A 24,602-nucleotide genomic window follows, 5' to 3' on the forward strand; every position below is an offset into this window, starting at 1 on the left:
CAGGCAAACATCAACAACCCGATCTTCCTTCCTGGTATTGTAGTACTTTTAAAGTTTTCTCACCGGTGAATGACACATGATGTAGCCCAGCGATTAATCCAGTCCTCGCTCCCCCCGCTCTGCATATTTTGAATGTCTCGCTTGGTTAACACACCCGATTCAGATAACCAGCTCATTAGAAGTGTGTTCTGTGTAGGGATCATATCATCAATATGATCCCTACACAGTGTTCATTGCTCCCTCCTCACTGAGCGGGGGAAATACATTGAAGTTTACTTCACTTCGGAACATGGGCTGGAATTGGGAACCGCTGATGTAGCCTATTGTAGTAATGTTGTCTCTGGTACTCTGGTCTGTGAGTGAGCGTATATGCATTCAGGGGGCATGGCTTTGGACGGCGATTGCAGGGAGGGTGGGACATTCACTTTCAGTGCTATCAGGCTAAAGTTATCATTTTCCAAGATCTCCTATTGCGCCTTTAACTGTGTAGTCATTTGATCACCCCAATGTTGTTTTATGCCCATGTTGTATTTATTTTATGCAGGGCACACAAAAGCAGTCATTACTAATTTGTAGCATGTGTTTGAGTATTGACAAAATTCAAATCTTATTTTGTCAGCTTTTTTTTGTTTAATTGTCACTTACATTTTTAATTTAAAAGTTTATTAAAATGGAATGAAACACTACTTGTTTGTCTATAATATTCAACTCTGATTTGAACCAAATTGTCTCTTGCAATTTCAACAAATCCTCATCTATATACATCTTGCGCTTGCACTGGATCCATACTGTTAAACTCTGAATTTCATCTTGTAACTTCAGCCACATGAAATGCATTAATATTCAAGCATTTAACATTAGTTTATGGGATGTTTCTGGATCGTTGTGAACTGGTGGATTAATTTAGCTCAAAGATGAACCAGTTCTAGAGTGGCTAGCTGGTTGCCATGGCTTTTGTTAACTGGTCAGCAATCAACTATCTGCCCATAACACAGCTTTGCTAACTTCAATTGCCAATTTCTTTTAAAGTTGACAAAAATCAATATTATATTTATATTAATCATATTTATATTTAATTCTGATATGCGCACCATTTTAGTTACCAGTGGATGCTGCATAGAGTGGCCCGAATATTGCATGTAAGCTGCTGTTCTAGATGCCATTTGTGGCTCATGGTCCCCCAGGCTCTCTTCATATCAACATCTTATGTGATTTGACAGTCAGTGGGCGGAACACAAACTGATTCCATACATGTTTATGAAAACCGGTCAAATGTAATCCAGTGGAATAGCTTGCTCTTGCGTTTTTTTCAGGTATATTCATAGTCCGGTTAGTCCAGAGGGCAGCTTCAAGTTTGATCACAGTATACATGTTTATGTGCATTCGCTCCTCCTCTTTATTTTTTCTTTTCAATTTGGTTTTCTGCAGATCACATCGCTCCACTTGGTGGTCTTAATGTTTTTATAGTTGTAGACCTGCCCAGGAATCATATGGCGTTCTGTTTGGTTGATGCTGTCATGTGACTAATTTAACAGCCTTAGAGGTTTTGATGATGTTTGTTCATGGAAGCACTATTGTCATATTTGGTACAGCAGGGCTCATTTGAGCTTGCTTTTAATCTGGAATAAGCTTCTTAAGCCAGCTGTGAGAAACATCTTCTGCAGAATTGTGCGTGTTTCAAGCGTCACCACGTTTCCATGCTTCACGATCAGGGATTCTCCAAAAAAGAAGAGGAGGATGATTTTTTTTTTTAGGTTTTTAAACCTGTTTTTCTTGCTGTTGTCTTTCACATTATGGACTAAAGATGAAGATGAATTTGGCTTATTTTGTTTGGATTAATTGTGAGATGTCAATCATGCAGGAGACGCATCCATTTGACTTTTGACATGGCTCGTGTTTAAAGCCCAGCACAATGCTGATTCTATGTTCTTGCTATCTCATCCTGATGTACGTTTCCCTCTACCTGTCTCTCAACCTCTGGCGCAGCTTGCTCACTTTAGACAGCGCCAGGCAAAAAGCGAAAGTTCGAGCTCGCAGAAAAAGACGCCGAAGAGGAAGGGCAAAACTGTCCAGACGAATGACAGGTCAGCGCAAGATTGCCACCTAGAGGAACCAGAGACAGACGATTGTCATGGAGAGATCAACAAGGAATACTCAGAGGTTTGCTTTTAATTTTAAAGAGTCTATATGTAAGAATTTTCATGTCTTAATCTCTTTTTTCTTTTTTTTTTCTTTTTTTTGTTGTTGCCAATGTGTGAACAACTTGTAACAACTTAAACAAGACCTTCGCCGACTTCCTAGGTTGTCTATGAAAGCCTGTAGATTGATTTTTAAATGAAGGACTCGTGGTGTTTTTGCCGGGAAAAATTAAAACGTTGTGACATGTACATGCATGTCTGAGAGCCTCTCTTCCGTTCTGACACGTTAATCTAATATTTATACAATGTTCAGATTAATACCAAAAAAGGTTTTCCACACTGTAATGTCAATGTGCCATGCAAAGAAAATGGATTAATTCAGACTATAGTCTCACATAGCCACATCTAAATAGTCTGTAGTCTTAAGTATACTTTATGATAAAACTATCATAACGGTGTATTTTCAATTACCTCATCTGTCGACATGATATCATGTATCATGTGTGTCAATATCATGTGAATTGCAAAGCTTGTGTAAACATATCGTCATCGATATGATCAGATGCTTTCTTAACCACAGTTTTCTCACCACTTTCATTTTTCGTTAACAATATATTGATAAAGTAATTTCCAACTTTTTACTTTGAAAGAGAACTTCACGGTGAATATAACAGGCCACTGAATCACATTTAGTCTATTGTAAGTTATGTGTGCACAAGTCTGAGCATGAGCAAATTAGTTGCTGGTTGCAGTTCACTTAATGGCCACCACTAGTAAGGGTTTCTGAATTCTGCATACTTGACTTCTATTTTAAAGTCATATCATAAAGAATCCAATTTTAATTTGAGAGAGTTTTATTTATGAAAAAAAACTTCAGAACTAAAAACTTGCTGCTACCTAGTGAAGTTTATTAAAACTAAGCTGCAAAAATGAGCAAAAAACTTCTGTAGCTTTGTGGCACCAGTCAGATGCACCAGTCACAGAGATGCAATAAGGAGAAAGCAGAATAAATGCTATTTTTCTTAAATGCCAGAAAAAATAAATTTTCTAAAGTGTGTATTCTTCTAGCTGAGTTTAGTTTTTATCAAGGTTCCTGATCTTTAAAAAACTGTTCATTTCTAAGAGTTGTAGAGATGTCTAGAAAATGGTCATTATAAACTGAAATATGGCACACATTTTACTAGCATATATATATGTATGACTTCTGTTAGAAATGGGTCAGTTTATGCTTTCACTTCATTGACTTTGAGGGGTTGGCTGCTGCTTTACATGCCATTTAGACATTAAGCCTTCGATGTCACATGCAAATAGCATGTGCACACCACTACAGCAAATTTCAAATCTATAGCATGTATATCTGTGTTCCCACCCCATCTGAAAATAGGTCAGATAGCATAACATGGCTAGGGGCAATGTAGTCATGGTAACTGTAGAAAATATGCATGTTTGTCTGAACGTTTAGGCATCACTCAGACCTGATGGCACAGAGAGCAGTGTTCCAGAGGTCCTTCAGTGCAGCAGAGAGGACGATGAAACTGATGCCTCTGCCAGAGACCCAGAAGAGGACCTCTGTTCAGAGTCAGAGCTGCCCGATCAAGCAGAGGATGAACTTGCAGGAATGATTATAGTTACACATACTGACAAAGAACAACTAAAGGTAAACCTTTACCCTTTAAGGAACACACAAAACAGATCTTACAATGGACCTTTTTACATTTCTGGGTTTCTCAGCAGCAGAAGTCATCATAGTTGGGTAAACGTCTGTATCAGTGAATTGGAGCCTACCACAAATATAATTTTTGCATTCCCATTTGCTCAAATAGCAAAAGAAAAAATCCATGAAAGTGTTTTCATGACTTTCAAAAAATAGAAAAAATAGAGAGAGACTGATAATGGCAGTCAGTAGAGAGAACAATGTCAAATTTACCTTCACTACCATAGACACAGTGTTAGAAATATCGCATTAGCGTTAAATCGTTTTTTGTAATTTGATGCAAAGGAAATGTAATGCAAAGTATAGTGTTATAAATGTACATTTAAAAAAAAAAATTAATGCAAAAAACTTTGGAGGATTCATGATGCTGATGACTGATGAGACGCATCATCACAGTCTTGTGAAAAGGGTCCATTGCAGTTCTGTTTCATTTCACCTGACTGCCAGAGGCAGTGCTAAGCACTAGTGGATAATCGCAACGTTAGGTAGATCAGTCGAGAAAAATGTCAACAAGGTGTCACATTAATGTCATGACGCAAACCGCTCTGCACTGCCATCAGGGGCCCATTCTTCGTACGTCGCTAACACTCAGCTAGCTGGATTTGATTGTTGACGATTTGGCATGATCTTGGATTGTTTGGTTCTTCGAAGCTCATCCCGGAGTTGCTGTCATAGCAACAGGTCCGTAAGCTTAAACCTGCTCGGGAGCAGGCTTATTTCATGTAAACAGGATTAGATTGCATCTTTTTAAGCAGAATTGATACTTAAAATCTGTCCTCTACCGCCGCTACTTTATTACAAGAGTACCCTACTAATCCAGGGAGAATTGCAAAGCTTGTGTAAACATATCGTCATCGATATGATCAGATGCTTTCTTAACCACAGTTTTCTCACCACTTTCATTTTTCGTTAACAATATATTGATAAAGTAATTTCCAACTTTTTACTTTGAAAGAGAACTTCACGGTGAATATAACAGGCCACTGAATCACATTTAGTCTATTGTAAGTTATGTGTGCACAAGTCTGAGCATGAGCAAATTAGTTGCTGGTTGCAGTTCACTTAATGGCCACCACTAGTAAGGGTTTCTGAATTCTGCATACTTGACTTCTATTTTAAAGTCATATCATAAAGAATCCAATTTTAATTTGAGAGAGTTTTATTTATGAAAAAAAACTTCAGAACTAAAAACTTGCTGCTACCTAGTGAAGTTTATTAAAACTAAGCTGCAAAAATGAGCAAAAAACTTCTGTAGCTTTGTGGCACCAGTCAGATGCACCAGTCACAGAGATGCAATAAGGAGAAAGCAGAATAAATGCTATTTTTCTTAAATGCCAGAAAAAATAAATTTTCTAAAGTGTGTATTCTTCTAGCTGAGTTTAGTTTTTATCAAGGTTCCTGATCTTTAAAAAACTGTTCATTTCTAAGAGTTGTAGAGATGTCTAGAAAATGGTCATTATAAACTGAAATATGGCATTTTACTAGCATATATATATGTATGACTTCTGTTAGAAATGGGTCAGTTTATGCTTTCACTTCATTGACTTTGAGGGGTTGGCTGCTGCTTTACATGCCATTTAGACATTAAGCCTTCGATGTCACATGCAAATAGCATGTGCACACCACTACAGCAAATTTCAAATCTATAGCATGTATATCTGTGTTCCCACCCCATCTGAAAATAGGTCAGATAGCATAACATGGCTAGGGGCAATGTAGTCATGGTAACTGTAGAAAATATGCATGTTTGTCTGAACGTTTAGGCATCACTCAGACCTGATGGCACAGAGAGCAGTGTTCCAGAGGTCCTTCAGTGCAGCAGAGAGGACGATGAAACTGATGCCTCTGCCAGAGACCCAGAAGAGGACCTCTGTTCAGAGTCAGAGCTGCCCGATCAAGCAGAGGATGAACTTGCAGGAATGATTATAGTTACACATACTGACAAAGAACAACTAAAGGTAAACCTTTACCCTTTAAGGAACACACAAAACAGATCTTACAATGGACCTTTTTACATTTCTGGGTTTCTCAGCAGCAGAAGTCATCATAGTTGGGTAAACGTCTGTATCAGTGAATTGGAGCCTACCACAAATATAATTTTTGCATTCCCATTTGCTCAAATAGCAAAAGAAAAAATCCATGAAAGTGTTTTCATGACTTTCAAAAAATAGAAAAAATAGAGAGAGACTGATAATGGCAGTCAGTAGAGAGAACAATGTCAAATTTACCTTCACTACCATAGACACAGTGTTAGAAATATCGCATTAGCGTTAAATCGTTTTTTGTAATTTGATGCAAAGGAAATGTAATGCAAAGTATAGTGTTATAAATGTACATTTAAAAAAAAAAATTAATGCAAAAAACTTTGGAGGATTCATGATGCTGATGACTGATGAGACGCATCATCACAGTCTTGTGAAAAGGGTCCATTGCAGTTCTGTTTCATTTCACCTGACTGCCAGAGGCAGTGCTAAGCACTAGTGGATAATCGCAACGTTAGGTAGATCAGTCGAGAAAAATGTCAACAAGGTGTCACATTAATGTCATGACGCAAACCGCTCTGCACTGCCATCAGGGGCCCATTCTTCGTACGTCGCTAACACTCAGCTAGCTGGATTTGATTGTTGACGATTTGGCATGATCTTGGATTGTTTGGTTCTTCGAAGCTCATCCCGGAGTTGCTGTCATAGCAACAGGTCCGTAAGCTTAAACCTGCTCGGGAGCAGGCTTATTTCATGTAAACAGGATTAGATTGCATCTTTTTAAGCAGAATTGATACTTAAAATCTGTCCTCTACCGCCGCTACTTTATTACAAGAGTACCCTACTAATCCAGGGATAATCATTTATAAAAAAACAATCATTTAAAAATGTATTTAAAGATAATATAATAATGTTGTGTAGTCTTTAATACTACAGACACAGCCAGTTTTACTCACTGAAAGATCATAAAATTATTACTTCATAATTGTATTCGAGTCTTACACACATGCTATACAGATAATGTAGAGTCGTGCATTAATTTGAGTGATGACAGCTATTCTGGGAGTGACTTGATGGAGCGCAGGAGATGCAGATAACATGATCTTGACCCTTAAGAAACTTGAATTAATGCTGTCACGTAACAAATCTGTTCAAATATAAAATTAAATTAATTACTAATTACTACATTGAAATAAAAATGTAAAGCCTGTACAAATATTAGAAATCGTGAATATAAATAATTGGGAATCATGTAAAAAAAAATTAAAAAAAATAAAAACAGTGCATTTTCATTTATCTATTATACCATTTCCTTATTAAAGTCCCAAAAATTGTCAAGTTTTTCGTCAGGTGTCTTTTTTTAATTATAAGATGTCATTACATTGCTGTCTTGCCGCCAGCCAATCGCTGCATTGCTGATAGTGGTTTAGAGTACAGAGCCCCTTTTAAACCAACCCATAAACGTGCAATTATCTCAGATAACTCAATCCAGCCATACTAATAATCAACAACAGGTGTGTTCGAAGAACCGAATTAGCCAGATCCTGATTAGCGCGATGATATCATCTTGGATGTGACATTTCATCTCGGATGTAATAAGCAACGTACGAAGAACGGGCCCCTGGACAGATAAATATCAGATTTCTTTTTTTTTTCATCATGCCACTCAGTGCTATCCAAAGGCAGGTTAATTTGGTTAATTTACATGTAATTCTGAGTGTTTTCAAGATTACAATCTTCTGGTTCTATCCAAGGATTTTTAAAACCTAAACCTCCCAGGCTGGTATTATTACAGTGTGAGTTCCTACGGTGCTAACCGAGGATGGATTCATGGCTCACGGTTCGCTTGTCTCCGACTTTCCACAGAGTTGCAAATTGTCCAAACACACTTCTTCCTGATGATGGAAACGATCGCTGCCCTTCGTGCTTAGGGGTTCAGCATCTAAAAGAGGCTCTGACTGATCCATGTTCGCATTGTAGTATACTTCCAATGTCCGAGAGACAGCTTCGCCTCACCGAACTGGATCCTAATTCGACTGCTAACCTTGCACAATATGACTCAGCCCTGTGGCGTGTTAAAAAAAAACCAAAGTGCATCAGCGGCTGCTGGCGCTCTGCCAGCAAAGATGACGACTTCGGAAAGATCAAAAAGGTCAAAGACCGCCTGTACTCTAGCTTCAGTGGCAGAGGCTGATTCCATTGGAGTGGGGCGGGCACCTGAGATCAAACAGCCAGTAGCAGCATTGGTTGTATCACCTGATGAAGCATTAAGAGGCAGTGTATGCTGCCAAAGTGCACAATGTGGACATACTGATGCATTGTTGAAGAAGGCATATGAGTCAGTAGCCTATATAACTCGAGCAGGAAATGCTATCTGCCAGCTGCTGCTTGCCAGCAACTCCACCTTAGAGTCATCAAATGCAGACACTAAAGTACTTCAGTTCCTTCAGACTGCTCTATTGGCTATGGGGCATGTGACTCGTGAGCTGGGAACACTCTTAGCAACACTTCTAACAGCTCGGCGCCAGGTATGGCTTGCTCAGGCAAGATTGGCTGAAGAAGACACTGCGGGAACTGCCAATTGTGCTGAGACATCTTTTTGGCCCCAGTGTCTCTGAGGTTTTAGAGAAGACAATGAATTTATCCGAAGCCACACAAAGCTGAATCGGACCCCACGGGCACCCTCTTTTAGGATGCCACCAGTTCCCGCTCATCCATGCTACTTAATTGCAGAGTAGCGACTGCACCACCACAATACTTCTCAACCTCAGATACCACCATGACAAAGAGTGGCTGAAGAGGCCCAGGGACGTCACAGTTTTCACCACCACCATCAGGGGGGACCACAGCCCCCCCACAGTTACTAAAGGCAGAAACTGAAACCATGAAATTCTCAGGCCAGCAGTCGGTCGTTTCTCAGTACAACATCTAGATTACTGGAGAATGTCAGTGTGCGACCCCTGGGTTCTGGCAACTGTGAGCAGGCGATACACTTTGCAGTTCCGACACTGACGTCCAAAGTTTATAGGAATCCTTCTAACAGTTGTCAAGGATCCGACCAGTTCTATTTCACTAGAAATGTGTTCGCTGTTGCAGGAAGAAGCCATAGAAAATCTTCCTCACCTCAGTCAAAGGGATGGGTTTTACTCCACATCCTTCCTCATTCCGAAGAAGGATGGAGGTTTTTGGCCAGTTCTAGATCTGCATTGCTTAAATGTGTTCCTAAAGTCTCTTCCTTTTCGTATGTTACACACAGTCAACATTCTTCGGTCTGTAATGGCAGGAGACTGTTTTGTGAGTGTGAACTCATACTTTCATGTCCCCATTGCTCCCCACCACAGGAAGTTCCTAAGATTCAGCTTTCAGGACCAAGCATACTAGTTCAGAGTTCTGCCATTCGGTCTCTCTCTGGCCCCTCGCATATTTACAAGATGCATGAGTGCAGCCCTCGCTCCTCTCTGGACCAAAGGCATGAGGATCCTTCCCTATTTAGGGAATTGGTTGCTTTGTGACCCAACAAGGCAACATGCTCTACACAACACCAGGATTGTGCTGGGACATATTCAGACACTGGGTCTTACTGTGAATGACACTAAAAGTAATTTGGTTCCAGTACAGTCCATAATGTTCATTGGCATGACACGCAACTCTCTCACAATGTCTTTCACACTGTCACATGCTCGAACAGACTCTATTTGTTACTTACTAACCCGTTTGCGACTGGAGTCAAAAATTCCTTATGGCGTCCTTCAACAACTAATTGCTGCTACATCCGTGATCCCACTGGATTTGCTTCCAAAGGTGGAGCAACAGACTAGACTCTGTGAGACATCGTCATCATATGGATGTGGTTTCTTCAGCTTGTGTCCGGACTTTGAAACCCTGGAAATGTTAACATTTCTTAGGGCCGGAGTGCCACTAGGAGTTGTGTGTTCTTGTTGGGAAGTGATCACAACAAAAGCTTCATCAACAGGATGGAAGAGACCAAGGATCCAGAGGGGGATTAGCGGTCGTTCGTCACCAAAGGAAACCTTGGAGCACATCAGTGTCCTGGAATTGAAAGAAGTGTACCTAGCACTACAACACTTCTTGCCACATTTAATAGGTCGCCATGTGCTGGTCAGGTCCGACAACACATCGACAGTGTTTCACTTGAATCACCAGGGCGGGACCAGGTCTCTTGCATCCTTTCAGCTAACTCGCAAAATATCTCAAATGGTCTCCGTATTGGCTAGTCTCATTAAAGGCAGTTAATCTCACAGGATCAGACAATCAAGTAGCGAATGTGTTATCCAGGGATTTGCTGTCCCCTGGGGAATGGAGGCGTCACCCGGAGGTAGTACAGCTGAATTAGCAGCAGTTTGGCAAGGCAGAGGTCGTCCTGTTGAGTTGACCACTCATTGCCGCTGGTTTGTGAGGATAGAAACATCCAGTCCATTGGGTAAGAATGGGACGAGACCCAGCTCGTCTTCAGCTTTGGGTTTGGCCACTGGGTCATGAACATGATTCAAGTAACTTTTACTTTATTACCCCTTTAGTTAAACAAAATTCTATTCCAAGTGCACCACACATGAAGTTGTCAACATGATGTAAACGTTAAACAAATGTAACTTTGTCGCTCGGAATGCACGAGAAGTGTTCCGAGGCTGAGCTACTGCGGTTTATATCCTTGTGGCTAGGTCTGTGTCATGATGTGACCTTGTGGAAACATTTTTCTTGACCCATCTAGCTGATGTTGCGATTATCCACTAGTGCTTAGCACCACCTCTGGTGGTCATCCGGAATTCACAGAACCACAGTTGCATACGTAACTAGCGTTTTCCATTGTTTTTATGAGATCAGAAGCTGAACAGGCAAAGCCAAAGAAAGTAAAATTTATTTGGCAATATGTATTTTTGTTTGCCAATAATTTTATTTATTTTATTTATTTATTTTTATTTCTGTCAAGCTAATCCCAGCTGTGTGGTAACTATGTCTAAAGCCGCGGTCACGCTGCACTTTTCGCTCCATTGACTTCCATTCATACGCATGCGAATGCGTCAGACCGGAAATGCAAGCCCACGTGAAAAGTTTTTGCATTTCGCTGCGTTCCAAAGTTCAAACTTGGTGAACTCTGGCCTGCGAATTCACATCACGTGACACCGTGTGACCAAAGGCAGGTCGATACGTCACAGCATGACCTCGTGTCTGAATTAAAAGAACATAAATTTAAAACTGCAGCACTGCAGGAAAGTGGAGTAGATTTTTACATTTTAGATGTATTATAATTTGTTACGTGTTGAATTTAAGTTTTTAAAAAGATGCTGCACATCTTTTTTTACGTCATATAACGACCGTTGCAGCATGCAAAACAATTTTGCATGCTCAAAGTCTAGTGTGATCGCGGCTTAACACCCTTTTCTCAAATAATTTTGTATTGAATGGTTCACTTGAAATTTGAAGTGTGTCTGTGTGTGCAGCAATTTTTTTTTTACTGAAACAGCCATTACATGACCTCGTGTCTGAATTAAAAGAACATAAATTTAAAACTGCAGCACTGCAGGAAAGTGGAGTAGATTTTTACATTTTAGATGTATTATAATTTGTTACGTGTTGAATTTAAGTTTTTAAAAAGACGCTGCACAGCGTGATGTCACATCATGACCGTTGCAGCATGCGAAACAATTTTGCATTCTCAAAAAGTGGCTTTAAGGGGCGGTCACACTAGACTTTGAACGTGCTAATTTTTTCCGGACACTGCTGCAAATATGGGTGGGAGTAGGATATGACAATAATAATAAAAGATGCTGCACATCTTTTTTTACGTCATATAACGACCGTTGCAGCATGCAAAACAATTTTGCATGCTCAAAGTCTAATTTTGTATTGAATGGTTCACTTGAAATTTGAAGTGTGTCTGTGTGTGCAGCAATTTTTTTTTTACTGAAACAGCCATTATCCTGAAATAGAACAGAGAAAGATTCTCTCCAAACTGGGTTACATCTGTCCGCTTGAATGGATTAATTCGTGGTCATGTTTACGCACACATCAAGAAACCTGAGGCAGAGTTCTGCTTTCTGGAGCATAGTGTTTACCATAATTGGTTTGCTTGAATTTTAGAGAATTCATTTTTAAAGCCTCTTTTGATGGTGCAGAGGGAAGGGTAAAACCAATTAGATTCCATGGATGAGGTTAAACGTATCCTCATTCCATGTGTTCATTCCACTCATGGATTTTAAAATTATGATTTCGTGCTCCAAGAAGCCTAGATTTTTAGGTGCCAAAAAGTGTTTGCATTTATTCTGTATAATGTAGCTCGTTGGCTGGAGTCCAGTTTAAAAATATTGTAGTTGTGAATGTTATTTACAGATACTTAAAGAATAATGTTGAAATTACTTAATTATTCACACAGCGATTACAGGCTGCAGTAGAAAAACGGAATGAGATCATATCACAGCTTAGTGAAAACCTGCAGGTGGCACTGCAGAGCAGAGACCAGGTACAGCTGGAGGCACAGCAGCTCACTGGTCAGATTCAGGCACTACAACAGCAGCTACAGCAGGTAAAGTTCATACATTTATTAAAAAAAGAAATGTCCCAATCTTGCCTCAAGTCCTCAGCACTGATTCATTCAAACAGACCCTATTTAATTTTAATGGAGTGCTTTTATAACTTAAAGCGATCGTCAGATTTGTGATCTTAAGAATGAATAATGTTTAGGTTGTAAAGGATAAAATGGAAAAATGCTGGTCTCTGTTAGACATGAAAAAATGATGACTATTGTTGACTTCTGCTAACAATATCCTTGATCCTCTGAATATGGAGAGTCCAAAATGACTTGGCCTCCCTAATGGCCAACTGAACAAAACCTGTTAGTGCTTAGTCCCCATCGTGTAACAAATTGGTTATTTTTGTTCTTGTTGTTGTTCATAATGGAACACAACAGTAGGAGTCTAAATGAATGAAATGTAAAACTACTTGCAGGCTAAAGAATATCTACGTAGCAAAAGTCAAGGGAGTGTGGATCTGACCCAGGCTGTTCAGAATCGGCTGCATGTACAATTGGAGGAGTCGCAACCGGTTAGGACACGTGTCTTTTTAATAGTCAAGCTTGTCATTGAAGCAAAATATGCACTTTTGTTTTATCAAAATGTATGTTACATTTGTTTTATAGATGACTAAGGAGCAACAGTGCCTTTTGGCCCAAAAAGAAACGGAGATCACAGATCTGCAACAGAAATTGTGTGTCATGGAAAAATCCCTCTCTCAGCTTCAACATGCCTTTACCCAGAGAAGTGGTGATCAAAAAGATCTAAGACTTGACCAACATGGTAGTTTAGATTTATCCACTGTCAGCCCTCTGTTCCCAGACAACAGTCCTGACTTAGACTCTGAAGCTTTAATGCAAAGCTTTAGAGCTGAGCTAGAGGAAGAGCATAAGAACAGCCAGCGAGCTCAAGAACAAGTAGAAGCATTTCAGAAGAGGGTACAGAGTCTGGAGAGTGAGAAGACCCTGATGGAAGCTCATCTGGCTGCAGTTAATGAAACACAAGCCCAGGAAGCCCAGAAATATAAAGCAGAGAAAGATAAACTGAACCAAGAAATGGCTAGATTAGATAACCTTGTGAAGGAGCTTCAAAATCGTCTTCATGAAGAGGAGGAGACGGGTCGCCATATGCGTTCCAAATATGAAGCCGATATTTCCAATTATGATCTCAGGCTTCAGACTCTGGAGGAGGAAAGGGAATTGAATGTAGCCCAGCTAACCGAAGCTCATGAGGCTGCTCTTAGTCGCCTGCAGAAGGAGCACTCTGATGAGATCCATTGCATCCAGGAGCTTCTGAAACAGGCCCAAAGTCAGCATACCGATTCTCATCATAATGTTTCCAAAAACTTTGGTGCAGACGTACCCTGGAAAAAAGTCTCCAAAGAGCTTTACAATGAGGAGACAGCCACTGAGAGTGCAGGCAGAGATGACTATAGTTTTGACGTCCCTACAGGGGGTTTCCAGGATGTTCTGATGGAACGTTACTTGGCCTCTGAAGGGCCTCAAGAAAGCTCATTAATTGAAGGGAGTATGGAGGAGTGTAGCCTGATGGAAAACTCTGAGATGTCCAGGTTTGAGCTAGACAGTGAGGTTATATTTCACACTTCAGATGTCCCTAACAATGTCACATCTGATGGTGATAAGTCAGAGCCAAGACTGTCTGTAGTTCATAGTATTGAAGTGCCTCAACCTGATGAAATGTCCTTCACTGATGCCCAGTGGCAAAACTCAACCTCAGTTGTTGAAGAGCTGAATGATAGCACAGGCACTGTGGACTTGGCAAAAGAGCTTCTAATCCAGCAGTGCCGAGACCTGTCAGAGCAGTTAGAAGAGCGGGAACGACAGCTTGAGGTTCTTCAAGCGGAGGTTCAGCACTCTGCTGAGGAGGTTGAGGAGGCACGGGAGCGTTGGAGCAAAGCTTCAGAGGAGCTTGAAGAAGCTAAGTGGGAGCTGGAGATGGAACGTGAGAAAAGAATTCAGTATGAGGAAGTTATCAGCCAGAAAATGCATGAAGAAGACAACCTCAAGAACATACTGAGTCACCTGCAGATCCAGAAACAGCTGCAGCTTCAGGACAATGAAAGGTTAATGCCTGACAACACTGACTCCAATAAGACCTCAATCTTTTTATCTATAGAGGAGTTGTTAAAGGAACTAAAGGAGGAAAATGCCCAATTGGTGCTACAGCTCAAATGTCAGGAGCAGCTAGTGAAGGATGTCCATGAGCAGAAACCAGCATTGGACTCTATAAATAGTGAGCTTTCCTCTTTGCAAGCTCGGAGAGATGAATTTCTACTTCAGCTGGAGCAACAAAGGGAAAAAAACCAAGCTACTTCAGTGCTGCTTGGTCAAAGGACCTTGCAGGTGGACCAAGCCAATAGAGAGCTTCAGCAGCTTAAAGCTGAAGTGGAAGAGAAGGTTGGAAGGTTGCAGAACTTGGAGAAAGAAAAGACAGACCTTGAATCTAAGCTAATGTGCCTTAAAGAGAACCTCAACAACATGGAAGAGGAGAAAGCTACCCTTGAAAGACGTCTCCAAGCTTTGGAGGACCAAGCAAAGAGCATGGAGGTGGTTCTAGAATCAGAACTGAAGAACTTTGAGGTTTGAATCTTAATTGCTCTTTTGAAATGTAGTTTATATTTAATGTATAAACCACAATATGTGCTGCTGGTTCAAGTATTGTAACAAGAACGAACAAAAGAATACATTTGCGTGCCCTGTTTGTGGAAAACCTGGAAACTTGTAATGTTTTATGTATTTGACACATAATTATGGTCCTCAAAATAACACTCACTTTTCTATCTAGCACCAACTTGAATCAAAGGATGCAGAGCTCAAGGAAGTTAAGGAAGCACAAGAGAAGGCAGAAGAGGAATACATGGAAAAGGAGAGTGCCTTAATGAAAGAGCTCATCACAGTCAAACAGGATCTGGAAGAAAAACAGAAGCAACATGAGGAGGAGAAGAGAATTCTGGAAAAGAAACACCAGAAAGAGGCGAGAACCATTTAATGAAAGTGACTGGGAAGAATGTCCATTTAAAAGAAAAACAAGTGAAAAAGACAAGTTGAGTAAACTAAATAAATAAAAATAAACTAAATATTTCATGTTTCCTACCTCCAGGTTAAATACTTGAATGTACGTTTTGAGCGGGAACATTCTGAACAGTCTACTCATCTGGAAGATGAGCAGAAGAGACAGATCAGCTTGATTAAACAGGTTAAACAACTTATTTAACTTTATTTACCATATAAAAGGGTGGAATACACATTGCTATGATTCATATGGCTCTCTTAAGTTGTGTACACTGGTCTTTGTCAACTCTGCTGTCTTAGGTCTATGAACGAGAGCATGAGAGGGAGCTGACGCAGCTGGCAGCCCAACATAGTGAGGAAATCTGCATACTTAAAGATGAGCTCTCCAGGGAGCTGCAAGACGGCCTGGAGGCTGCACACCAGGCTGAGCTGCTCCAAACACAAGTACTTGTTGGATCTCAGGATTTTCATTTGAGTCCTGGGGTATGTTTTGGAATGCGATGGTGACAAGCTGCTCAATACATATAGCGTTCAAAAGTAAGATTTTGAAAGGAAGAAATTAGTACTTCTATTCAGCAAGGATGCATTAACTTGATCGAAAGGAAAGAAATGTATAATGTTTCAAAAGCTTTCCATTTCAAAATTATCCCATTCTTTTGAACTTTCTATTTACTAAAAGTCCTGAATTTTTTTTTAATCAAGGATCATGTGACACTGACTAATGGCTGCTGAAAATTCAGCTCTGCCAAGCATTTTAAAATATATTAATTTGGAAAACTGATATCTTATTGTGTTGACAATGTTTCACAATTTTACAGTTTTTATTGTATTTTTGATCAAATAAATGCAGCCTTGGTGACTTTCAAAAACTTTTTTAAAAATCTTACCGACCCCAAACTTTTGAACGGTAGTGTGTATTTTTAATTGTCTAAGAAATGGAATGCAGTATTGCACTGGTATCTGAACTATTTACATAAAGTATTCACACTTTCTGCTGCTTAAAATTATAGTATTAGATCAATTTTTATTTAATTAAAAAAAACAATAACTGCATGTGTTTCCAATTGATATGCAACCCCTGCCAATTAATGGTATTATTAGCCATGTAAACCTCACGAAAATGTAAATGCCTTTTTCTTGGCCAGTTGCCTACATCTCTACAGCAGCATGAGCACAGGATCTCAGTAACTGGCTATGACCTCTGTTATGCTATGACCCTGTTTCTGACAAGTATGTGTACTGCATTCCTTATAGCAGTACAGCAATGTGCCATTCTAAACGTACCCATATTTTAACTGCTTTCCTTCTGTTAACCTCTAACCACAATTCCACTTAGTCATGTTGGTTGTTTTACTCTTTATAATCAGAGCCAGCACAACCTGGAGCTGGAAGCCTTGCGTCTGAGCTTGACCAACTTGCACACTGCTCGGCTGGAGCTTTCTCAAACCAACATGCAGAAAGATAAGGAAGTGGCCCTCAGTGAGCTGCAGACCATGTTACGAGAGAAATGGGCACAGGAAAGCGCCATGCTGCAGACGCGCCAACAGTTTGAGCTGGAGAGAATCCGGGGTCAGAGCCAAGAGCAGGAACAAAGAAACCAGCGACTGCACCAACAAGAGATTGGTGAGGGTTTGGCCTGTAGTTTAAATGTTGTTCTTTGTAATATTATTTTAGTACTGTGACAATGCAGTGAGATGTGTGCTTGCTTGAAAAGTATATGCGTGTATTTTTTTGATTTGTATGTTCTGTCACTATAGATAATCTGAACCGGGAATGGGAGAAGAGAGTTTTGGAAGAGAAGAGCTTAGTGGAACAGTTGCAGGCCTGTAAACTAGAGGTAAACGAGAACTTTTTTCCCTTTTTTTCTTCAGTAGACAAACATCTTGACCCACTGAAATATTGGTGTTTGCCTGGGATTAGCGGGGATGTGATTCTTCTGGATTAATCCAGGATTCAGTTTTTTTTTTTGGGGGGGGTTACAGCATGATGATTGAAATCGCACAAATGGCCTTAAGCAATGAACTAGATAAACTTCAAAAAGATTGTTTTCTAAAGCATCATGGACTGAATGGTCCTGAAAGCGCTGATCGAGCTCGCGGTGCCTTCTGCAGGACAGTTAAAAGGGTTCAAATGGTTTATAGCACCAAATGTGAGTAGAATCAGCGTGTTACTGAGAGTAGAAACAAAGGTATTACTTGCCCGGAAATTTTTATGAATGGTGGTGAGAATTTGAGATTGCTTAATACAGTCATAAAATTTGCAACAGTTGTGATGTAATTGCATAAATATAGGCTATAGTCTGACGCTGTACATGTCTGCTGTAACAGTACTGTGTTTTCAGTGTCGATTCACTGTAAGTGCTAGCTGCATCAGAGTCCTTTTAATTTGCATTTGGGAATGCAACATTCAACATTAAAATAGTTTATAAATCTGTTCTTGTTTACAAAGGGAAGCTTCAGTGTCACATGATCGTTTAGAAATCATTCTAATATGCTGATTTGCTGCTCGAGAGACATACTCGAGAGTATTAAAAAAACGTTTTTGCTGCTTAATTTTTGTGGAAACAATGAGACCACTCAAACATTTGTGGTAATATTTAAAAAAAAAAAAAAAAAAAAAGAGAGAGAAATTGGTAATTTTATTCATCATACATTAAAATGGTAAAGTGAGTGAAGACATTTAAAATGTTTCAAAATATTTCTGATTAATAAATGCTTTAACAAATGTAATAAATATATTTGATAAATGCTGTACATTGAACTTTGTATTTATCAAAGAATCCTGAAAAATGTATCACCATTTCCACACAAAATATGAAGCAGCACAACTGTTTTCAACATTGATAAGCAGAAATGTTTCTTGAGCATCAAATCAAAGCTCATGTGATGCTGAAAACTGGTGTAATGATGCAGAAAATTCTGCTTTCCATCACAGGAATAAATTACATTTTATAATAAATTAAAATGGAAAGCTTTTTTTAATTTGTAATAATTCACAATATTGCTGTTTTTACTTTATTTTGATCAAATAAATGCAGCCCTGATGAGCAGAAAAGTTTTATTTCAAAATGATTAATTGTAATGTTTCCAAACATTTGGCAGGTACTTTAATAATAACAATTCTATTAATACTTTTATTATATTATAATGATTATTAAATGCTGCTCTTTATTTTTACATTTGACATTTTTTTTAATGTGATAAAAATATATATTTTAAATAAGTGTTGGATTTTCCTGCTTTTTTTGTCTCTAGCTGATCACATGCATGGACTAGGTGTGAAACGGGCTTGTGCAGTTTGTTTTCTTTTCTCTGTAGGATCTAAAGGCTGAGTTGCTCTTGGAGGCTGAGAAGGTCAAGACAGAACTCCAGAGTCAATTAAATGATGCGCATCATAAACTGAGTGAGACCCAGGCAGCTTTCACTGAGGCTGAAGTAGCTCTGTCTGAGACACAGGGTAGGCTAGACGAACTGCAGAGTTCCAGAGATCAAGATGTCAAGAATCTGGAGAAGGAGCTCAAGCAGGCCTTGACTGACAGAGATGCTGCTGCACGTGAGTGTCATTTAAACAACTGTGTGAGCTAAGTCATATTGACAGTGATATGGTTTACTGGCCCAGTTTATGGGTGTTTTCACACCTGGATTGTTTGGAGTGTTTGTTTTAGAACCTGATGCAGTTTCTCCCTTAGTTCGGTTTAAGCCTATATGAATACACCACCATAACAATTGGCTCAAGTTCGCCCGAACGATGTTGTCTTAGCTCAGTTGAAAACTCTGTAGTGGTTCAGTTGTGGTGAAAGCATTGCAACCCAACGGACCAACAAACTAGTCAGCATCATATTCCATAATGGAAAATGCAAATGAACCAAACCAAGAAGAAAATGCAACGTTGTAAATATTGAAGGCTGCAAACGATAAGCAGGTCTGAATTTGCCCTGAATTCCCCTCCTTTCCTATTCAGGTGCAGTTGAGGAGTTGGTTGCATGTCACAAGGCAGCACTGCAGGAGAAACGGGAACATTCCCGAGCCCTGGAGCAGAGCGGAAAAGAGCTGAAACAAGAGGTACCATGCACATCTCGTATTTGTTGCAACAATATTGCAGTACAGATGTTTTATTTCTGTTTGTACTGAGACAACATCTTTGTGAAAGGTTGACCGTCTACAGTCAGAAAAGGAGGAACTGAAGACCAATTCAGAACAGGAGATCTCAAACCTCTGGTCCCAGCTGGAGAGCATGAGAACCAACAGACAGGATCTCGGAGGCATTTCCCTTTTAAAATTTTCTGCTTTTGAATATCATCTCTGTGGGCTTAGACTGCTGTATTGTTTTACTCATTTATTATTTATAATAAAACCAGTTTTATTTCTTCTGAATTGATTATTTATTTTTCTTTCAGTAAAGTTCTTCTTGTTTAGTGTTGATGTGAATTACAAAGACCTGTAATTCTTTCTTTCTCTTTAGAGCTGAAAGAGCAGTTGCTAGCACGCTCAGCGCGTGTTGATGACATTGAGCGACTAAAACAAGAGTTCACTCTGCAGCGGCAGGAAATCAAAGAGCAGAATGAGATCGAGCTGGAAAACCTCCGTACCTATTTCGAGCAGAGACTCCGGGTCACAGAAGAGAGTCATCGGGAAGAAATCGCACTCCTGCAGCTGCGCCTTGTAGAGGGAGCCCTGGAGGACTCGGTGCTCAAGACTGGAGATGCAAGGTTTGCTTAGATTTCCTGGTTCTGGGGTTATAGACTTGTGGTAAAGTCAGCCCAAGACTATATTTTAGTGTCGTTAGTGATTTCTGTATTTTGAAATCTTGCTTTGTGTTTGTGCATGCATTTACATTATTATACAATTGAGAATCATAGGCCCCATTTATACCTGGTCCACCTGGTCTGATTACCTCAGATTGTTATTTATATCAGGTGTAAACATTGGCACTTGTATCCTGCAATGTAGGTGAGGGAATAATACAGCTCCAGTAATTCATCCTATAGCAGAAATGACCAAACCAGGGCCCGTGGGCCAAACTTGGCCTTTTGATTTGGCCCACCAAGCCATTTCACAGTAGGGGCATGTTTTTTTTTTTTTCATTGAAATGTAGAGAATGTAAGTAAATGTAATTAAAACATTTTTAGTTTTAATATAGCTAAATAAAGGCCCGACATTTAATTTTCAGCCCAAGTGAGTGAAGAGAGTTGAACAAATGGATAGTTTATGTTTGTTAAAACTAGAGTAAAGGTAACAAAATGTTGTTTTGTAGCTTTCTTTCAGAAGGGAAGAGTGACGATGACAGGAGTGATGCTATGGAAGAGATCACAAGACAACTAGAGAAAAACAAGGTGAATTGTGTTTTAGTTGGTGGTGGTGAATTTTATTGAGATACACTTCATAAAATCAAAGTTACCCATAATTTACTACTTGTCAGTGTTGCAGCAGTTCGCATTATTCCAAAAAAAGTTTATCCTAATCTTTCAGCATTTTCAAATGACTACCATTGACCAATTTATTAGTATAATAAGTTGGGGACAAGCTAATGTGTGTATGTGCTCTTTGCATGTACTGTAACTGTGTTGGTGTGTTTGCAGGAGGAGCTGGATTCCCTGCGGCTCCAGTTAGAGGAGAGACACCAGCAGGAACTGGAACAGCTGCGGTCCAGTATGGCTCTGACTTATAAAGAAGAGCTACTCCAGGCTCGCACTGATCTCACTGACCGATACTACAAAGACATTGACCAGCTCAACACCAAACATGCCCATGAACTAGAACAGCTCCGTGCCAAACTCTCAGACAACCATATCAAAGGTTAAACTTTGTTCAGTGTGCTCCAAGCTTTACATTTTCAGTTTTTTTTTTTCCTTTTGTTGAACACTCTAGCAACCACATAGCACCATGGTTAAAAACCACTCAGAAAACCACCTCAGCACCACATTTGCACACCCTGTTGAGTTTTTTTTTTTAAATTGAAAATATTCAGTCAGGATGCTTTTGATCAAAAGACTTTTAAATTGTTAGAAAAATATATATTTTAAAGAAATAGTTGTTTTGGACTTTGTTCATCAAAGAATCCTGAAAAATGTGTCACGGTTTCCACAATTTTAATATTTTATTTAATTTAAATTTTCATTTCAATTAAAAAAAACATTAATTATAATCATTCACAATATTACTGTTTGTTTTCTGTATTTTTGATTTAATAAGTGCAGCATCAGTAACTTCAAAAACATCCTCAAACTTAAATATATATAAAAAATTATTATATAAAAAACATTGTTTTAAATATTTTTCTTTTTTTCATCAGAAATAAACAAGATACGGCTACAGTCTGCACAGGAAGTAGTGAGGCAGGTGGAGGCTGAGGTGAAGGAGAGTACTCATGAGCACCAGGCCAGGGTGACCCAGCTGGAGACCCAGCTATCTCAGCTCTCCCTAATACACTCAGTGCAACTGGAAAAAGTGGCGGCGCAACACCGAGAGCAGCTCAGACGGATGGAGGACACAGTAAGTGTGTGCATAACAGCAAGCCTTTATACTTGATACAAAAGGGCTTTGGTGAAGATTGTTGCCAAAGGCTGGTACCAAGCACTGTCATAAGGCGTAAAAATAGTGGTCATGCTGTAGACAGCTGAAACTTTTATGCTGATTATTCTGGAGACCCTTTAGCAATACTGTAACATTATCAGTATCAGTGGTATCTATTTATTTATTTATTGACCACTGTTCTTTTCCTTTTAAAGCATCAGAAAGATGCTACTGAAGAGATGAGGGTGCGCCTTGAAGAAGTGCAGAAGGCAGAGCGGAATCGTGTGACTGAGGAGTTCACTAAAGAGCATGCCCGGCTGAGGGAGCAACTCCAAATTCTGGCTGAGGAGCGCTTGGCATCCCAGAGAGAGGAGCTTCAGAGATCTGCCCTTAAAGAGAAAGGGGCGTTGGAGCAGAGGCTTCTAGAGGTCCAAAAGCTCCTTGATGTGGAAAAGGAGAAGCTTCAAGCCCTGCAAAGGAGTTTGGAGTGTGAAGAGAGCCCTCAGGTGGTAGTGTTGAAGCAGAAACTCCAGGCTCAATACGACAGAGAGATGTCCACTGCTAAGAGCGCCATGGCAGCAGAGGTGAAAGAGCTGAATGTTCTACTTCAGGATCAGATAGAGAGCAAGCTACAAGAGGCCCTCTGCAGGTCAGAGACTGCATTACACTAAAGCCACATGCATGTTAATATCATTGGCAAATGCAATCCAGAGGTGCTTAAAAGTCAGTAGTCCTTACTATTGCTTATACTTTATTTTTAAACAACATACGGGTGCACGATTTGGGGAAAAATATCATTGCAAATATTATTTTTTTATGATTTAAAAATTTGGATTTGCAGTTTCAAATGAGTTTTATTTTTATTGTCCACAGGGCTGCACATTTTTGGCCTATAATTTATTGTTGTTATTATTATTTACTAAATAAAAATATTAAACAAAATAAGAAATACTACTATTATAAGTCACTAAGAAAAAGATTCAATACTTCAGAAAAATATAATAATAATAATGTATAGTACAACTGTAAAATTCCAGTACTCTTATTATTTATGGATGACTTTAATTTCTTCATTCAAATGTTAAACCATCAAGATTTTATTTTGGCAGAAAACCTCAGGGAGCCCTAAAAGTTTCTCTGTTGTTGAAAACAGCCAGTGTATAAGGACTTCTCATAACATCACATTTGGGACACAATATGCACCAAATATCTTCCCAAACTTGTAATAAGAGACCTAAACTCCGCACATGAAGAGATGAAGTTTGTGTGGAGCATCATTTACTGTTAACCCAGCTGCTTGGAATCACTGAAAACACTTGATCATGAGCTGCTTGCATGTAAAAAGAACACAGTGCTGTGCTTCACTCTTTAAAAAAACACAGTGCATATGTTTAATTCATTTGCAGCTTTTGCTATTTGATAATTATGCAATTTCTTTTTTTTTTTTCATAATCATTAATCCTACAGCACTAGAACAACCCTCTAAATCTTATATTTAGGTAGCATGGTTGTGCCAATTTTTTTCTTGTGCACTAAAAATATTTATTTTTTATTATTTTGTCAGAACAATGTACAACAAAATGGAGAATTGGAGTAAATCCAATTTGTTCATTATCATCTGTGTGTCATACATGTAGGCACCAAGAAGAGCAGAAACAACTGGAAGAGAAGTTGACCCTTCAGAGAGATGCTACCCTTGATCAACAGAGAGAACGGCATGCTGTGGAGCTGCAGGCCCAGAAAACGCTCCTGGATGAGAGAGCTGCACAATTAGAGCGTCTTGAAAAGGACTGTCAGGAACTCAAAATACACCACTGGGAGGAACTGGAATCACTGAGGACCAGTCACAAAATGGCCCTGGAGACCTTGCAGATGGAGCTTACAAATAAACACAAGGTAGAGCTCGACAGATTGGAGGCGGTCCTTCAGGAGACCAACCTGGCACAGCTTGAAGCTCAAGAGGCGGAGCTTCAGGCACGACACAAACAGGAGAGGGAGGAGCTTGAGGAGAGGCTGTTGGCGAACATGGATACACTGGAGAGCACGTTCTTGAAAGAAATTCAGGCAGTACAGGACGAGAAGGAAAGAGAACTGCGTGACCTTGTAGAACACTATATTGGAGAGATTGAAAGGGTGAGAAAGGAGGAGCAAACCATCAGAGAGGACCTCAGAAGTGAGCTTGCTAAGGTCCATATGGATAAATTCAGCGCCATGGCAGCAGAATTGAATCAAGCCCATCAGGTAAGCACAGTAATGGAGGGATTCATTTATTTAGTGCAGGTTTAGTTCATTGGCCATGGAAAGTTTATTGCAGGAGCAACATCTAGTGTGTTACCTTGCTCATGCAGGCGGAGATCTCTGAAGCCGTCTCCTCTCAGAGGGCTGCTCTGGAGGATGAGCATAGATCTGCTCTGGAAGCTCTTCAGCAACAAGTAGTTGCTTTAGAGGAGCAGCATAGCGCCGCCCTTCTGGAGATCACTGATCTTGCCGCTGCAGCAGAAAAGCAACATGAGCAACAACTGGATGTGCTGGCTACTCAATATCAGCAACAGCTACAGGTATGTGTTCAGGAGGACAAGAACAATAAGAGCCTGAGTGTGTCATTTTCATTTAGATGTGTTCAGCCTTTAGCATGGATTTAGCATAGAAAAGTCTTGTTTAAACCGTAAGAAGATAAGAGCTACTTTCATTAACTCT

The 24,602-nt window shown here is 39.7% G+C and overlaps 1 protein-coding gene across 1 annotated transcript in view; it reads left to right on the forward strand.

The window, feature by feature from the left end:
* Window positions 1-24,602, forward strand: part of LOC107584825 (pericentrin-like) — a 53,586-nt gene that overhangs the window by 3,116 nt on the left and 25,868 nt on the right. The window contains exons 2-21 of the mRNA XM_016271591.1: window positions 1,987-2,160; window positions 3,601-3,795; window positions 12,226-12,375; window positions 12,798-12,893; window positions 12,988-14,961; window positions 15,167-15,355; window positions 15,482-15,577; window positions 15,694-15,837; window positions 16,761-17,016; window positions 17,151-17,230; window positions 18,711-18,945; window positions 19,354-19,454; window positions 19,543-19,654; window positions 19,855-20,101; window positions 20,647-20,725; window positions 20,972-21,188; window positions 21,685-21,884; window positions 22,121-22,554; window positions 23,543-24,146; window positions 24,254-24,463. Coding sequence (XP_016127077.1) covers window positions 1,987-2,160; window positions 3,601-3,795; window positions 12,226-12,375; window positions 12,798-12,893; window positions 12,988-14,961; window positions 15,167-15,355; window positions 15,482-15,577; window positions 15,694-15,837; window positions 16,761-17,016; window positions 17,151-17,230; window positions 18,711-18,945; window positions 19,354-19,454; window positions 19,543-19,654; window positions 19,855-20,101; window positions 20,647-20,725; window positions 20,972-21,188; window positions 21,685-21,884; window positions 22,121-22,554; window positions 23,543-24,146; window positions 24,254-24,463 — 5,793 coding nt within the window. The remainder of the gene's footprint in view (window positions 1-1,986; window positions 2,161-3,600; window positions 3,796-12,225; window positions 12,376-12,797; window positions 12,894-12,987; window positions 14,962-15,166; window positions 15,356-15,481; window positions 15,578-15,693; window positions 15,838-16,760; window positions 17,017-17,150; window positions 17,231-18,710; window positions 18,946-19,353; window positions 19,455-19,542; window positions 19,655-19,854; window positions 20,102-20,646; window positions 20,726-20,971; window positions 21,189-21,684; window positions 21,885-22,120; window positions 22,555-23,542; window positions 24,147-24,253; window positions 24,464-24,602) is intronic.

This window comes from Sinocyclocheilus grahami, unplaced genomic scaffold (assembly GCF_001515645.1).
Source record: "Sinocyclocheilus grahami isolate Dianchi unplaced genomic scaffold, SAMN03320097.WGS_v1.1 scaffold63.1, whole genome shotgun sequence".
Taxonomy (NCBI): Eukaryota; Metazoa; Chordata; class Actinopteri; order Cypriniformes; family Cyprinidae; genus Sinocyclocheilus; species Sinocyclocheilus grahami.